The 19,521-nt window shown below is 31.2% G+C and overlaps 1 protein-coding gene across 1 annotated transcript in view; it reads left to right on the forward strand.

Annotated features, from left to right (window-relative positions):
* Window positions 1-10,716, forward strand: part of LOC111623469 (general transcription factor II-I repeat domain-containing protein 2-like) — a 34,179-nt gene extending 23,463 nt beyond the window's left edge. Inside the window, exon 2 of the mRNA XM_023366053.1 lies at window positions 10,558-10,716. Within this exon, the coding sequence (XP_023221821.1) occupies window positions 10,558-10,716 (159 nt within the window). The remainder of the gene's footprint in view (window positions 1-10,557) is intronic.
* The last annotated feature ends 8,805 nt before the right edge of the window (window positions 10,717-19,521 follow it).

The following is a 19,521-nucleotide window of genomic DNA, read 5'->3' on the forward strand; positions in this document are numbered from 1 at the left end:
AGTTGGCTGAAGAGGGGCCAATGCCCAAAACGCGTAATGTAAAAGGCGTCCCAACTGAATAAATAGTCAATAAGTTGCCAAGTGTTGATATATGTCACCTTAGTGTGTCTGCAAAGAAACAGCTTAATAACAACAACACGGTTTCATCAGAATCAAAAGATTACATACTAGTTTTTTGATGATATAGCTTTCATTGGACAATCCATAAATATTTACATATTAGCAACTATCATCATCAAATAAACTTCTCCCACTGAATCTATTTCTAGATGAACACCAAATCCCATGTATCAAAGATTATAAAACATTTTTTTTTTTATTCACACAAAACATCTAATCAGTTTTCTAATTATCAAAGAAAACTATATAATAAATTGAGTGCCAGTTTGATAACTAATATAGACAATGTGAATAGGTAGTTAATTTATGAAAAAGACTAAAAACAGGTTTGTCTGACTATCTGATATCACAAATTAAGACATCACATTCTAAACAATTGATAGTGAGCTACCTGCATTTAGAGTTCAGTGAATCACACATTTTTAAATTACAGATTAGATTATTCAAGTCTAATATACAACTCCAGAAGCATATAAATTATTATAATGAAAGGAATGCTTTATTTTTTTAATCTAATAACCTATAGGTAAACATTGACTTAAAGATGTCATAACAAAAGCTTTCTTGGCTGTGTTAGAGAGATTTGTTGCTCAAATAAATATGTACAGTACATTAATATTTCAATCTCAATTATACAACAATTAAAACTGAACATAAAATGGAAATTTATATACCTCATTCTGATATAATCTGAATAACTAGAATTAACCTTACCAATATCTTACCTCATAAAAAAAATCAAAAATACAAAACTAAAATATAAATATCAACATTATTAGTCCAGATTAAAGTCTGTCTCAGTCATCAGTGGCTTGTGGCTGTCTAATATCAGTGTGCTAAGTAACAGTAGCATAAATAAAACAAATATTAGGGGGTCCGTGAGTTAGAACATGCAAATTTATGTTCACTCTTGTACTACTGTGGATTAGCCACTAGAACTGTGAATGAAGATTTAAACTTTTAGTTATTGTATATGTAATGTATATACATTTGAATAAGTGCATTTAACACTTTCAAAATTTCCTCTACTTACTTCTATTTATTTATTTATTTATAAAGGTAAGGGGAACCATACTCCCTGGTTAGTCTAGGACTGATAATTGAGCAACAACAACTATTTTACATAATATATTTATACAAAGTGAATTATTTGTTAACTTTTTCAATTCTAATAACATTTTAACTGTTGTTGCTATATAAACTTAGTTGATACATAAATATAAGAATGTCAGATGTCTCTGATGATGTCCTTTAATTTTTATCTGAGGTATTTTATGTCGCAACAACAGTTAAAATGTTATCAGAGGTAAAAAACGAAAAAGTTAGGTGACTCATTCTGGACATGTGTGCATGCATGCACACAGTGAGTCAATCACCTAACTTTTTCATTCTTCACTTCTGATAACATTTTAACCATTGTTATAACATAAAATACATCAGATAAAAATTAAAGGACATCAATAGAGACATCTGATGTTGCATTTAATCAAATTACATGATGTGATTGCCAAACAAGTAGGACTGTTCTCTGCACAGTATGTGGTTCTCTGAATGGGAGGCTTGGGAGATGGTCTTGGGAAATGGCATTACACTGTTTAACAGTGCTATTGCAGGAGGGTGAGGGGCAAGCAACCACACTAATAAAATCATTTTTTATTTTGGATATTGTTTTGATTAGTGCTGATTTTGATTTTAAAAATATTAGTTTTAATCATCATGTGTAATAATTTATTTAATTATAATGTAATAAAAAACCTAAACATTATTTTGTCGATTTAATTTTCTTTGAGATGCAGCAGTTTTGCATGCTTATGAACTGTCATTGGGCTCTAATCTCATTAATACTAATTCTTCCAACTCTAATAATCTCAAAGAATTAACTCCTAAACATTTCTACATAAATTAAATTATTACAACAAGCAGTAATTTTTATCTATTTGGATTAAGTATTTTTTTCTGACATTAGTCCAAAAGATATTTGCAACAATGACAAAAATGGATAGATATTTCAGAGAATATCATACCAATTACCAGAAATATTAACATTTAAAGAAAACAGTGTTCCTCAATGTAGAATCTTAGTTCAAGTACAAGAAATTATTTCAGGCAACAATAGATACATTTGTGCCACTGATGTGAAAATAGTTGAAACTTTTAAATGTCTGATATTTATACTTTATATGCTGCTAATTCAAACACATCATATTTTCTCACTTATCTGAATTAGCTTTCTGCTGTACATCAATGTCATTCATATTTTGATATATTTCAATATGGATAGTATATTCAGACCTTTCAAATTCATTGTTTTACTCATCACCAAAATTCTGCTTTAGTAGAGATAGAGAAGTCAATAATAATAATAATAATAAACATAGTATTTGGAATTTTAGATCATCATCAAGCCATTCAAAAGCATCATCTTAAATAATCCAAATTCATTCTTCCGATTCAAAAAGTTTCAATTCTAAACTACGAACATTTCAAACAAGTTCTAACATTCACATTAATTCTATTGTATTGTCTTGATATTGAATTTTGCTAGACTGCAATTTTTGTTATAAAAAACCAAGAATGATTGATATTTATACTGTAATCCATGAAATCAGCAAAAGGTCTAGATATAAAAGTGCATATTCTGTAGATAATGAAGCATTAGTAAATATCTAACTATGAAAACTGAAAGCATGTACAGTACTACATATGACAATTGCAGATAAAAATTATTTCTTTTAATTTTCAATATGTTTATGAAAAACACGTAAAAAATTGAAAACTTTGTTTTTATAATAAAAATATATTATTTTGAAATGATTTTGATGACTGTCATTACTAATGGGCAAATATTACCTGGGTAAACAAGGACATCTCAAATGCTGTTAAGGGCAATGCCAAGGTATTTTCACTGAAAAAATTTTAACTGTAACTAGTGTAATTTTTAAGTAAGATGTATATTCATTAACACCTTACAAGATATCTCAAAAGTCAACAGAAGAGGGGCTAATTTTTTAAATTTTTTTTTGTGCTGCTGATTTATTATGAATATAAAGCTTTTTACACAATGAAGCCTTCTTACTAATTTTAGTTATAATATAGTGTTCAACATCTATTCTTTTGAGCTAAAACAAGATTTTTAAATTTAGCATACACCAAACAATCTAATTTCTGATTAACAATTTCAAGCAATTGATAGAGAGATTTGAAATAAAGTATTTGCTTTTTCATTTCAACAATTCAAAAGTTGCTCTTCTATTCAGTCACAATTTGTATTCTAAACACAGGGGTAGAATTACTTGATAAAATTTCATTGTCTACATTAGTTTATTTAACATTTGTTGTTGATTTACCTTTCAGTTTTCAAAAAAATCCAGTAAATTGAATCATCATTATGAAAACCCAGTATCCCATCATTGTGAAAATTTAATTAAATTTTCATAAAGATGAGACACAATTTGTTCAAAAGTAATATTTCCTAAAAAATTTTCAGTAGTTTTACAACTTTACAACATAGACAAAATACTCAAAAATTGATTTCAAACAAAGTAAGAAAGAGAAAAAAATTCAGTGTACATGTAAAAAGTATTTTTGCATATATATACCTATTAGCCCAAAATAAAATGTTTAAAAATTAAAGATATATCTGACCGACATGTCACGAACCATGCTGCAACGGAAGAAGTACAGATACAAATGCTACAGTAAGAAGCCCAAACATTGGTCCAATGAGAAAATATAGATTAAATATTTAAATCCTAGCAAGAGCTAAGTTCCTAACAAATGTTTAGCTTTTTAATAACATGTGCCAGGGATTAAAATTGAATAGAACATAAATAGCCAAAAATATCAAAGTACATACTAATTATACTTACTTTGGTGATAATATAATGCAAAAAGCAAGTAGTGTCAACAACACATTATTTTTATCAATAATTTCTTCCATTATCTGCACATTTATTCATAATAATCATAGCAATCTATGGTATCAGTTACAACACCATAAAACATATGCAAAACCAAATTACCTATAAATCAAGGTCAATCCTTTCCATAAAACACGATATCACAGTCTATACAATCTATATTATTAGTTGTTCGCAAAAGGCCTCTCCTGTCAATCCTCATTAACACAGAACAAAGAATGTACATACAGGGAAATAATCTCTACTTATATAGTTTTATTATTAAAGATTTTTTTACAGAAAACTCAAATTAAAAAAGATTTAATAATAGGTTCATCTATTCTACCACTGATTACAGAATATTAAAATAAAAAGTGAAATATGTGATTATCTTGTATGTATAGAATGGCTGTCAACAATACACAAGCATCAAATGGTTATTTGAAATATTTTTCAAATTTTCAAAACCAGAATGGCATAATGGAAACGATTATTTCTACACATTTTATTTGTATTTGAAATAAAAATTCCTGGAATATTAAATGTCAATTGAATACAATGAATTTTTTTAAATCACTTATACAGAGTGTGATCACATTTCCTACATTATTAAATAGTTTGATGATCAATCAAAAGATAAAACAAAAATTATAAATGAGTAATCTCTGATGATAAAATAAAAGTTCTTTATTTAGAATATAATCATATCACTTTTTGTAAATAAAATGATTACACATTATATATAGGACTGTTCTCTGCACAGTATGTGGTTCTCTGAATGGGAGGCTTGGGAGATGGTCTTGGGAAATGGCATTACACTGTTTAACAGTGCTATTGCAGGAGGGTGAGGGGCAAGCAACCACACTAATAAAATCATTTTTTATTTTGGATATTGTTTTGATTAGTGCTGATTTTGATTTTAAAAATATTAGTTTTAATCATCATGTGTAATAATTTATTTAATTATAATGTAATAAAAAACCTAAACATTATTTTGTCGATTTAATTTTCTTTGAGATGCAGCAGTTTTGCATGCTTATGAACTGTCATTGGGCTCTAATCTCATTAATACTAATTCTTCCAACTCTAATAATCTCAAAGAATTAACTCCTAAACATTTCTACATAAATTAAATTATTACAACAAGCAGTAATTTTTATCTATTTGGATTAAGTATTTTTTTCTGACATTAGTCCAAAAGATATTTGCAACAATGACAAAAATGGATAGATATTTCAGAGAATATCATACCAATTACCAGAAATATTAACATTTAAAGAAAACAGTGTTCCTCAATGTAGAATCTTAGTTCAAGTACAAGAAATTATTTCAGGCAACAATAGATACATTTGTGCCACTGATGTGAAAATAGTTGAAACTTTTAAATGTCTGATATTTATACTTTATATGCTGCTAATTCAAACACATCATATTTTCTCACTTATCTGAATTAGCTTTCTGCTGTACATCAATGTCATTCATATTTTGATATATTTCAATATGGATAGTATATTCAGACCTTTCAAATTCATTGTTTTACTCATCACCAAAATTCTGCTTTAGTAGAGATAGAGAAGTCAATAATAATAATAATAATAAACATAGTATTTGGAATTTTAGATCATCATCAAGCCATTCAAAAGCATCATCTTAAATAATCCAAATTCATTCTTCCGATTCAAAAAGTTTCAATTCTAAACTACGAACATTTCAAACAAGTTCTAACATTCACATTAATTCTATTGTATTGTCTTGATATTGAATTTTGCTAGACTGCAATTTTTGTTATAAAAAACCAAGAATGATTGATATTTATACTGTAATCCATGAAATCAGCAAAAGGTCTAGATATAAAAGTGCATATTCTGTAGATAATGAAGCATTAGTAAATATCTAACTATGAAAACTGAAAGCATGTACAGTACTACATATGACAATTGCAGATAAAAATTATTTCTTTTAATTTTCAATATGTTTATGAAAAACACGTAAAAAATTGAAAACTTTGTTTTTATAATAAAAATATATTATTTTGAAATGATTTTGATGACTGTCATTACTAATGGGCAAATATTACCTGGGTAAACAAGGACATCTCAAATGCTGTTAAGGGCAATGCCAAGGTATTTTCACTGAAAAAATTAAGTGAATTCACNGTAATTGATATTTAATAAATAAAAATATTAATTTAATTTAAAAAGTGACAAAAATGGGAGAGAAATATGAAATTTCTCAAATGTCAGTTCAGAATTTGTCAGTTTTGCTTCAGTAACAATTTTTAATCATTAATTTACATTGTTAAATATTTAATTTCACGTTGGATAATCATTTATCATTAATGTGTGATTGAACTATACGATGATGGTTTCTTTTATGACGGGCGAATGGCCGTGCGGTTTAGTGAATGAAAATACTAGTAAATTGAATAAAATTATTTTTAATACTGTATATGTTTTATATTATACTCTTTATATAGAAAAATCAAAAATTATTTTGTTTTTAAACTCTCTTCTTCTTGTGGGCACTAAGAGGGCCTTTTTTTAGCAAGCCCATTATGAGTTCGGCCAGGCTCTGAATGGGATCGACCGGGTTTTTTTTTGTTATTCTCTTTTTGCTTTTTCCGCACTGTGGGCACTAAGAGGGTCTCTTATAGCAAGTCCATTATGGGTTCGGCCAGATCCATATAGGGCGGCCGGGTGTGAGGATGGGGACCGACATATCCGGACGAATCACTTCTCGAAAAGTCATATAGTTTTTCGACACGGGTCTCCCAGAGCGATAAGATACCACTCTAATAATCATAGCATATGAGGCGCGTCATTCCAAAGTGCGTTTTTCCACTTTCGCTTAATTTTCAGTATTCGATAAAATATTTTATAACCTAGGAATTTGACGTAGTTTATATTGATTTACTTGCATAAACCAGCATGTAGAATTAATAAAATGTGATATAATTAGCCGAAGGAATTTTATAAAAGTGGACAAGACGCAGTTTGGAATGACGTGCCTTAGATTAACTACCGGTATGTTATATGTAATTAAATGAAAAAATTGCTGAAAAAATGTATAAAATTAAAAAGTTTAAATTCAAGAAAAAATGAAATGCAGAAAAAAAAAGTTTTAAAAATAATACAGCAAAATTTTCTACTCTTAAACAGCAGAAAATATTGCTGTATTATTTTTTAAACTTTTTTATCGATAATAACTATTAGGTTTTGGTTTTATTCTTATACGGCAACGCGACACATGGACGATCTGCCGAGGGGCGGCCGGGATATGCCTGTCAAAGTCTTTTATAGGAAAGTGGCTTCTATTTAGGTGTTACTAAGCTGAAGAAAATTCGCGATGCTCGAACCTACGACCAGTATTTAATGGTTTTATCCACCCGGCCATTGATGAGCTCAATAAATATCAGGAAAACATAATTAATTTATTCGCTGATTACTAAAAAAGCAACTCACCAAGAAGGTATTGGAATCCAATAAAACTTTATTAGTGCTAAGGTAATGACGATGGTAATATGCAATTGCGATATCATAGCAAAGGGACAATTTCCTGTAGAACAACGATGTAATTTAAAGGAACATTTACTACCTTGCAAGAACACTACTTGCCTGGATACATGTGGCTGGATACGATCGGACATGCAGGTTTACAATCTATAAGCTATTCTTCGACAGATTTGTCCACAGATAATGCAACTATTACTCCGGATCTCTCACTCTCACACTCGTAGATGGCCGAAGCTGGCATGATCCACAAATGATAGACAGGCGACAAATCTAGAGACGAGGCCAAGGGCGTGAGGCAATGCAACATAAAAATTATTGGGAAACCCTAGCTGTTTGCTAAGCACGCATTACCTTTCTGGAAAATGGCTGTGTGCAGCACTGCCATAAAAGACAATATATGATTTAGGTGCGGGATTTCCTGAACGTATAGCTGTATTGTCAATGTTCCTTGCACCACTACTAGGAGTGACCGACTGTCAGATGAGATGACTTTTGAAACCAGCATTTCAGCAGTAGGCGATGTGCCTGTCAACAGGAAAATCTGATGTCTCACAGATGGTGGACTAGCCCACAATAAAATTTCCTACTTTCCAGTGGGCCGTTTGCTCGGTGGCCATTTCTTCCCTAATAATCATCGAACATGTTAACCATGTCACATAGATATCCATAACGGTTATTCGGATATTACTTTGTATCTGAATGTCCCCCGGCCGTACAAACGTCCTCGTACAGTACAGTCAGATCCCATTTAATGCGGGTGATGCGTTCCTAGACAACAAAGCGCTAAGTGAAACAACGTTTAAACGAGGTCATTTTATCACAGAGTAAATAGGGATAAGGGAACACGCGACCAAAAATAAACAAATTTTACTTTAATTTTAAGTTATTTTTATATTAATTTGTATAATAATATATGTTAAATAAGACAAACATATGCACACAAAAATGTAAAGTTCATTTTTTGTGACGAAGGTCCTGACTTTTCTGAAATTCTTGTTCTTTTGCAATAAAGTTGTGAAGTTTCATTTGTTGCTTTTTTCTTTCCTCAAGCAAATGTCAGTAGAAGATCACATCCAAAACGCCTCGTTTTGTTTTTGCACTCTTTTCAAAATATGGATCATTCGCTACAATTTGATCAATGATATCGGTTAGCATTACCAAACTTTTACTAAGGAAATCTGTAGAGAAATTTTTTGGGTTCTTTGTTTTCAGAATCTCTATTTTCCAGTTCCACATGGATTGCATGTTCTGCCAGTTCTGGAAGGTCGTCGTTGGTAAGGCTCTCACTAGAAACCTGCTGTAACTCCTCAATATCCTGCTCGTCTATATCTCCTGGACCTGCTATATCGATTAGGTTAAGTTTGATCAACCTAACGATATACCGATAGGCTCTTCTCGTTAAGAATTCATGGATACCTTCAGCCATAACTTCTTCTACAATTCGTTCGTGCATTTATCAATTAATTCTTGCCAAGCAAAGTCGATATTTCCTATGGCATCCACAATGTTATATTTTTTCCAAAATTGCACCAAATAAATACAGATTTATAAAAAGTACTCCTTTTTGTCACCTTTTGCTGATTGGTTGGTGTTCGCAAATAATCGTATTATATACGAATCAATGAAATCCCGCGATAATTTAAATCGGCGTAAATTTTTAGCTTTTTTAAGGCTTCGAGCAGACTGCGTTATATCGAATCAGCGTTAAGCGAGGCAGCGTTAAAGGGGGCTTAATGTACTTCCAGTACCGGATTAAGTGTTGCCTTATATGTATCTTACGGATTTTCGTGTATATATCCGTTTGGTTATCCATATACTGTATATGGACGTCCGCCGGCGGGTTTTAGGAAATGCAAAATCGTAGAAAACCTAATTTTGCATTGGTTAATACCCGTTGGTCAGATGCTAACCTGCGACTAACAACCATCTGTGTTCATTAGTTTTATTCACTCTGTCATCTTGGGCGAACTCGAAAGTAATTTCTTGATTTTTCACAGGCAATTATGATCAAGATTTCGTTTCCATCCTTCAGCACAGCAATGAAATTCTGAATATTTCAATGTGACAAGACGAAATTTTACTATTCAATAAAATTAAACATGCTGTTCCTTTTCATTAATTTGGTTAATGATTTTTAATCTTACTCATTTTAACTTGTATTTCGATTAATTGATTTTTTTTTTTTTACTCTTTTCGCCCTGTGGACACTAACACGACTAAAACGGCCTTTTTCATGTCTATCGTAGATTCAGCCAGGTCCAGAATAGGGTGGCCGGATAATGAGTGACGAGGCCTGACCTATCCGGACAGACCCAGTGCTCTCTTATCCACTAGGCACTTCAGGCACAGTGCCCAGTGCATACGAAAAATTAAAGGTTTGCGAAATTTAAAATTGAGAAAATAGAAGTTATGGGAATTAAAGTTTATTTTATGTAGACTTTTCTACACTTTTCTCTTAAAAAATCTTTACTAATTTCCTCAATTAGCAACTGTTTTAATATTTCACTTTCTATGTAAAGTGGAGACATTGGCGTAGCGTGGATGTCAGCGGCCGGGGGAGGAGGAAAATTTCGCCACCCGCTTATTTAGGTATCTCAATTTAAAAGACTAAAATTCAGTTTCGTCACAGAATAAGTAATGAAAAATTCCATGCGCATTTCAATCGGTCCGAATCGTAGATGCGACAAAAATATGAAATGAAATGGTTCAAATTTTTACAAGATATTATTATTATTTATTGTGAAATTTTGCCGCCCCCTAAAAGTGCTGCCCGGGGCGGACCGCTCCTGGCGCCCCCACTACGCTAAGTGCAGATAAATATGATAATTTTGTTTGAGACAAATTAGATCTTAAATGATTTTTAATGCGATTTAATTAATGTTGAAAAAAATCGTTCTCTTTCAGAATTTGATCCTAAGATTGACATATACCGGTACATTCTAAGAGCAATGTTCGTATTAAAAATTATTAGATTAATTAATTATTTTAATGGTTATATTTAAGAAAATTTTAACATTTATAAATAGGCTTTCCTGAATCATGAATGTACACTTGCAATATTATTTATGACTCAAGCTAATGAAGAAACTGTCAGTTATGAAGGAGATGGTTTATCATCACCATTGAAAAATAGCAGTGATTCAAAGCTTAGACTTTCAAGAACTCATAAGAAAGCTGGATACTAAATTCTACTCCTTTTGCAGCAACAATAATTCTTGTACTGTTTTGTAATTCAAAAATAGTTTAAAAAAAGACAAAAAAACATTCTATTTAAGGAATTAAAGTTTAAAGTGCTTAAGGCCTACGAAAAGCGTAATGTGGCTCTGACCAGAGCACTTTTTGAAAAATGTCTGGGGTTTATCGACTGCCCGGATTCAATTCTGGGTCTTTAGAGTGGTAACCTGCTACCTTACTCGATTAACTTATTGAGCCTGCTATCCTAAATAGAAATTTTGACTTAAAATATTATCCTTTTCTTTAAATTTTTTCTCATGTGCATCAAGAAGACTTTTTTCAAGCTTAAAAAGTTTGGCCAGACGGGTAATAAGAAACGAAACCGTCATATCAAGGTAAAACTGCGAAGATTTCTGATGTTCTGATTGTAATTCGAATCCGGGTCCACAGAGCAGCAAGATACTGTACTGTACCTCGATCATCTGGCGATCATCATCTATAGTAGAGATGACCGGATAGCCGAACAGTTAGTGTTATGTATGTAAACCTCCAGGGGATTGCCTCTTGACCTACTTGACATTACTCTTGACCTAGTTAGACGACCCCGCACCTCTGAACTTTGTCGTGTTCCTTTGTCTCAAGTCAGTCGTGCGTTAGCTGTTATAACACTTAGATCTGGAGGCACAAAGTTACGTTTGTATTATAATAAAGTTAATTATATACGTTAACAAGTAATCGTTTAGTTAACGGACACAACAGGTTAGGGTGGCAACCTACAGCTCTGGTATACCCGTGCTCAAATCCGAAGCCCAAAGCCGAAAAAGTGGGGCTTGCTAAAATGATCGTGTCAGTGCCCACAGCGGAAGATTTCAAAAATAAGCTTATAGTAGAATTTGATGAACATGGATAAAGAATGAGAACAACACTCTAACTCCTATCATCTAAGACAGTGCTTTTCAACCTTCTTGAATAATCGGCCCCTTTATAAGTTAAAAAATTCTGGCGACCCTCAGGGCCATATTAAAACTATGTCAGTGATTTTAAAAACTACGTATTTAAGTTTCTTTCTGTTGAGACCTAAATATCGATCAAAAACCCAATTGTACTGTAAAATAAACCGGCACAGCCTTCTCACTGAGAGTGTAGTTTTTTTTTATTGTAGTGTAGGACCTACAAGCACTTGTCTTTTTCTTTTACCCGCGACCCCCTGTGTAAGGCTTTGCGACCCCCCTGGAGGTCGCAAAGCTTTACACAGGGTACACAAGACCCACAGGTTAAAAATCACTGATCTAAGATAAATATCAGATTCGAATTCGGAACCCTACGAGAGACGATAACACTTTATCCTCGCGACCATTTGATCAACCACCGGTACAGTGGGTGATGGGTTAACGAACAAATCGGATAACGAACACCAACACTTAGAAGAAGCGGCCGGATGGCCGAGAGGTAAAGGTGGCAGCCTACGGCTCTGGGAACCCGGGCTCGAATCCGAACTGGTCGAAAAATCCCCAGGAATTTTTCGGGGGTGGTCCGTTCAGATATGTAGGGCCCGGTCCCTCACCATTCGGCAGCCCCATTGTGGGCCTGGTCGAACCCATAATGGGCTTGCAAAAAAGGCCCTCTTAGTGCCCACAGGGCGGAAAGAGTTTAAAAAAAAAAACATGTAGAAGAACGCCAAGAACTCTTGAATGAAGAACACCAAGAAACTCGACGACGTATGTTTTCTTTTGAAAAAGAGGATTAATGCCGATATCTGCTATTAAAGATCTTTTGAAGAAGTGGGAAAATGTCAGAACAACGGTCTTAGAATGGCATCCAAACCAGGTTGAAATTAATAGGCTTAGGGATCGATACAATTATAATGCTATTAATTCCGAAAAATCCTGAAGAAGTGAGTAAAGCAGTCGACATTAGANTTTCCATGCTCGTCATGCGATCTTCAACGTGAATTTTCTTGCTTAATTTTTTAGTAGTGCGTCTTGCTGCTTGGCACATATCAGTCTTTGGAGATGCACCATATCCTCACCGAGTTTGATCAAAATCGATGACCTCAACGTCAAGCCGTCCCCTAGATTGGACCGAGCCCAAGAGGGGCTTGATAAAAAGGCTCCCTTAGTGCTCACAGGGAGGAAGGATTATATATATTTAACTCGAATTACATGACAAATTTTATTTTTCAATTAAAGTGGTAAATTTCTACTATAAAAAATATGATGTAGCCTATATCTTGCTATATCCCAAAAGAAATTTTAAAATATTTCAACTGTATAAAAACATAAACTTTATTAAATTTCAAAAAGTTTTTCTGTGATTAAAGCAACTCACTTGAAAAAAATTTGACAAATTTCCTGTTTTTACCGTTTAATTCTTTTATGAACAATTTTTCACAAGTTAAATTTTATATTTTACATAAGGTTTATGATTTTAACTCAAAATTTCCATTTCTTTTTTGTTCCAAAATTTTCAAAATAATTCAATAATATAATTTTAATGTTTTTAATAAAATTATTTTCTGTTTTAACTTGAGTTTATAAAGTTTTATATATCCGTAATAATTTAATAAATATATACAATTATAAACAGTCAAGTATCCAATTATTAATATATTATCATCATTAACTACAAATAATTGGAAGCGTGTGTTTTTATAAGTCAGATTATGAAGACATAATACAGATGACATATTAAGACATATAATAAAGAATATGAAATTTAAGAACTTTTATTCATTAAAGTACATTTAAAGCATGTGAACATATCTATATATAGTATTTGGTTTATTATCATAATATGCGTACATAAAGTGGAAAAAATGTAACAATGTAGGCCTATTATGATTTAAAATATAATAATATGGACTAAAATACAGCTCTACGTATGTTTTTTCTTCTTCCAAGAGTTTATACAATGTTAGATATATCTTCAAATTATGAAACAGAACAAAGCATTATGTGAAAATTCAATAAACAACTCTTCGAAAAACTATTTCAATAAAAAGTTAAGAGTATTGAAATTATTGAAATTGTATAATCGATATTATCGTGGAGAATTTTTTGATAAAATGCCTTAATTTGGGAAATTATGCAGACACTGAGGATAACTGACTATCTATCTGGCAATTCTAACCGAAGAGGCGCTGTTTGTACCCATGGCGCGATATTAGAGGTATTTGTAGTATTCGAGTTTCTTTCCTCAAAGGAATATTCAAGTCGCTTGTGCCAGTAAATATAGGTGGCGTATGAGTCGACCAAAATGGCTGCCACAAAGGGTATAGCGTGCGTGGCAACATACGAGAGTTACATGTGTGTTGTCTTTTTAATGTATTTTTCTCTCTGTAGTCAAAACGTTTTATTCGCATTTGTGTCCGACATTAATCCTAGTTGATTTCGAAGTTGTTTAAGTCATGATGATTACACCTTATGACATTTTAGAATATGTGGGTGATCGGAAAAGAGGCCTTATAATGAGAGGAAATGCTAAAAAAGGGATATTTTTCGTATATCTTGGTTAATTTTTATGTTGTGGATGGCAAATCCTGCGCAAAGAAAATTTAGGGCCTTGAAGAGGGCGTGGGTGATTATATGAAAATAGGCTAACTTTCATAGGTTTAAGGATAAGGCTAATATTATAATTTAAAACTGATAACTTCATATCTATCTACCTCTTAGCAACTAATTCACTTCAGTTTCACCAACACCTAATTTTGCTATGCTTAAAGTTCTTTTATTTTTACAAACGTTTTCAACCTATCTAATATAGACCATCGTCAGGTTTGATATTATAAATGTTCCAAAATGGAACGTACCGTTTTTGAATATTTTACATATTTAAAATTCAAAAAAGTAATTTAACTTCAAAATAAATTGAAAGAAGTGTGTACTGTATATTAAATAAAATAAAATATAGAAAACAAAGCTAACTAGAAAAAAAACCCTTAAATCATGTTTCTTTCTAGTTAGCTTTGTTTTCTATATTTTATTTGTGTATTTACTTTTTGAATTTTTCCGTCCGATGGCTGGATTGTTATTAAATAAATCAAAGACAAGTCTGTCCAAGAGGGATTACCATTTATTTTGCATTTCAGACTACACATACACATTAATGGCGACAGGAATTCCTTTTTAGGCTTCATGCCGCCAAAGGTAAAAAAAGTCCTTTAAAAAACGCAAACATCCAATTAAAAGTAAAAAGAATCGGTGACACACAGACGTCTTACTTCAATGGTGATCCCTTTTGGACAGACTTGTCTTTGATTTATTTTATTTACTTCTTATTTATTTATTTTATTTATTTAATATACACACTTTCAATTTATTTTAAAGTTAAATTATTTTTCTGAATTTTAAATATGTAAAATATTCAAAAACGGTACGTTCCATTTTGGAACATTTATAATATTAAACCTGACGATGGTCTATATTAGATAGATTGAAAACGTTTGTAAAAATAAAAGAATTTTAAGCGCATCAAAATTAGGTGTTGGTGATACTGAAGTGATAACTTCAGTTTTATTTCCCACTTTTTTCGATGTAATTTATTTTTTGGGAATGTGCGCATATGTACTGAGTTTGATGAACCTTTAGACTTATATCTAAATTCACAGCAATACTTATTATTTACCATTGTAGCTTGAACACTTTCTAATTCTAACAGACCACAGACTTTACTGCAGTCAGACTTTATACTCTTAGCATCCGCCATTACGTAGTTCGCGCTAATACCGCTAGATGTCAGATCTATCGTTGGCACAAGCGAAGATCTCGAATACTCGCGGATAATTTTTAGTATTCGAGTATTCGAGGATAGTATTTTTCCATAAAAATGAAATAATGCTCATTCTGCTGAAATGTTTTCGGAACCGATCCTTATAAGCCGCAAGAGAGCAAATAATCTAATTCGAGAACCAAGAACTAGTATGTCACTTTATCGGAAATTCTCATCGCATGACAATAGAGACCGAGTTATTCTGTCATTTGACTTCTAAAGGAATTTTAATACTGTAATCGTTAACTTCAAATCTCTGTAATTACCAACATTGTTAATCAGCTTATTATCGATACTCAATAGTAGTTAGTTACTAACTACTCAGTAGTTGGTACAAAACAAATTAGCAGCCTGGGCTACCTTATTCTCATTGTTTTCAATGAATTACATTCGTTGCTCGTTCTCCGAAATTCATTCAATTCTTACTCCTGATTAATTCTAACACTGAAATCATACAATTAAATTATTATTTTTTTTTCATTTTTATGATAATGATAATTTAGATTTGAATACTTTTTAGTGTTAATAAAATTAGATGTGCCTATTTAATGATTTATTCCTTTTATTAAACAATAAAGCATTTTTCTCATCTCTTCGAACCTATACACTTTAACTAATACAACTGTCGGCTGGATGGCCGAGACGGTAAACACTGCGAAAGATCCTGGATCGAATTCAGAAAGAGAACCCCAAAAATTTTTCATAGGCAATCTGTTCCGGATATGTTACAACCACCCTATTGTGAGCCTGATTGAATCCACAATGGATCCAGAAAAAGTCCATCTTAGTGCCCACAGAACTGAAAGTCAAACATTAAAAACAAAAAAAGGATTTATCTGTATTTTATAATCGAAAAATTATTTATAAATCGCAAAACATCAAACTAAATTTTTAACAAATCTTGCATTTGCAAAACGGATACTTGGAGGATTTTAGGGCAAAAGTTATTGGCTTATGCTACTGTACTGACATAGAGTTTTTGCGATCAGTCTTTACATTATCTCCATGATGGCTATTGAAAGACAATATATTCGCAATGATAGATGTTCAGTAAATGAAAACAATAATATAGACTAACAAGTGCAAACATAAAAACTAATAATAGTGAAATATCGGAAGAAATATTTAGCTCTCGACCAAACGGCTAAATCTGACCTGAAAAGAATATACTGATATTCAGGCTACGATATTTACGAAATTTTCAATTTTTAAGGATATTTGGAAAGTATACACTCTGAATAACGAAACTCCGATGAAGCTTATAATCAAATTAGCATTTCATATAAAACGGCAAAGATTTGTCGAGTTTTTCTTACATCTAATGATTAACCAAAGGCGTACAAAACGTACACTATTAGCCATATTTAAAATATTTAAATTGCATATATAATTTTAATATACTGTATATCTGAGAACTTTAGGAAAGTAGAATAAGTGAAAGAAACAATTAACATCATGTATATTGGCAGTTCCCAAATAAAGCTATTTCCAAATTGAATAATCTAATCTAATTCAATTTTCAATTCAAATGCTTATTAACATAAAAGGCAGTAGCCTGTTACAAGGGTTGTAACAGGCTACTACCTTTTATGTTAATAAACATTTGAATTGAATAAACCTGCATTATCACATGATTTATGAAAGTTTAAACCTTGGCTATAAATTGAAAAAAAAAAAAAAAAAAAAAAATATGCCCGTATATGCCCGTTAAATTAATTCAATTAAGTTCGTTTTTACATTTTTTTTTACACAAATAACGTCGGAGAACATAAAACGATTCAAAAGATTTTTTAACTTTAAAAGTTCCTTCATTTCAGTCTAGTGTTTGTAATTTCGAAAAAAATAAAAGAATTCCCTAACTTTACACGAAACATAAGTGTTTCTCTAACTTTTCTCTATTACAAAATTTCCAGACATTTCCCTCCTTTCCAGATTTTCTCCCTGGTAACGTATCATTTAAATTTTCGATTAAAAATAATAATTCTCAAGAATTTTTCAGAGGGATGAGAATAGAAAACGGAAGAAAATCATCATCTGAGTAAAGAGTATCAATATAATAATGACAGTGAAATTGCTATTAATAATCGTAATTCGAATGGAACACTTCGAATTTATTTTTTGATCAAATTTTTGCCAGTGGCAAATTTCTCTCGTAAAGAAATGTGATATCTTCTATATATCATATCTGCCACGCTTTAAAATAAAATCTAAAAATATTTGAACTATATAACTTCATAAAATTTATTAAATTTAACTTTTACAAGATCAAATCATTTTTCACTAACATAAATTCAATATTAGAAAATGTAATTTAAAAGAATTACTAATTTAATTAATTCTAATCATTTGTAAAATTAAATATCAAAAAAGTTACGCAATAGAAAAGTAAATAATTTAAGTATATTTTCATAAAATATAATTTAACTAAATTTAAGATGTAAATGGAATTGTTTTTAATATTTTTATTAAATCATCAATACTTTCAAATACATTTAATTGAATTATCGTAATTCTTAATGTTTATTTTATTCAAATTTTAAAATTGTATAAATTTTAAGTTTTAAATATATTAAAAATGCCTTTGGCCAAATTTATATTTTAAACAAAAAATATATATTATATAAAACATTTTTTACAATAAAATAAAAAAATTCATTTTTCAAAGCTTATTTTAAACTATTTTATAATTAAAATTGCTACATTTTCTATATTACTAATTGAAAAATAATATTATTTAATTAAATAACATGATTTTAATCGCATTTTTTTAATTTATTGATTTATTTTATCATAGCAGTTGGATGATTGTTAATTTATTTCAAAACGTTCATGTATATTATAATTTGCAACCTAATTTATTAGTTATTGATTACTTAAAAAATCGCTTTTACGCATAATTTTGATCAAGAAATTGAATATTTATTATTTAAACAAAGAGGATCTTAAAAATTTTAAAGTATTATCAGTTTTCTGATCTATATGTTATGCATATTAATACATTGATTAACGAATAATTATTTATGTGACATCGTCACAAGCCTAAGCCTGACATCGTGGCTGCAATTTTTAATCATACTTTTAATTCATTTAATTTGGAAATAAAGGATCTCAATTTTAGCAATATTTTTTCCTTGTACATCAAACATACTTTTCCTGTTAACAACAGCGTCATGCTGGCTATCTATCTATTATAACTTCATTCTGGAGAAAATATTTGAATTGAAATCAACGTGACTCCCGATCCAAACTGGAAGTTCGAATATAGGGTAGATGTTCACCTAGGTAACCCCAATGGCGGTAACAACTTAGCCCACGCGACTGTGCCAGCTTCGAGTGGCCCACTTGACTGTTCGTGGAGTAATTGATGTTATATACAGTAGTTTTAGGGAGGTTTGGAGGCTCGCCACTACTCGGACGCTGAGGTGCGAGCGATAGCGAGCACCGAAGTGCATGTCTATTTGCGAAGCATGGAGGATAGTGCATATTCGCTACGTGTCGATTGATACGTGTTAAAAACTGATCTTCAAAGACGAATATCACGCGAAGAGTCAACAATTGTGGAGGTTGTGTGATTTATGTAAAAAATACGAAATAAAACATCGATTTCGCTTATAAAAAAAGTAGTGGAAACGATCGTTGCTCCAATAATGGAGGTGCCGCCATTGGGGCACCTCCATTATTGGAGCAACGATTATCCTAACTGAACATTTACCGAATATTGTTAAACGGGACCCCATGCCCCTAATCTTCTTATATCTAGTTTCGACTTTCATGTATCTAAGATTGTTCTCGAGATTGAGGAAAGACAGCCGGACGCCAGTGGGCATTATAGGTCTGTAATTTGAAAATCGCAGCCCAATATTAATAACAACCAATTTTATTGGATTAAGGAAAATTCCTTTATTGGAAGTACCATACAAATATAATTTATACATTTCAATCATCATTTAAGAAATTAAAAAGTCTTTTAACTAAATTTATATAACTATTAGGTCGTCAAGGATGAAATATGTAGGTAATAATATTTTGAGTATTGCATTCAAATATGT

Source organism: Centruroides sculpturatus, unplaced genomic scaffold, assembly GCF_000671375.1.
Source record: "Centruroides sculpturatus isolate CEXI.00-Female unplaced genomic scaffold, Cexi_2.0 scaffold115, whole genome shotgun sequence".
In the NCBI taxonomy this organism is placed as follows: domain Eukaryota; kingdom Metazoa; phylum Arthropoda; class Arachnida; order Scorpiones; family Buthidae; genus Centruroides; species Centruroides sculpturatus.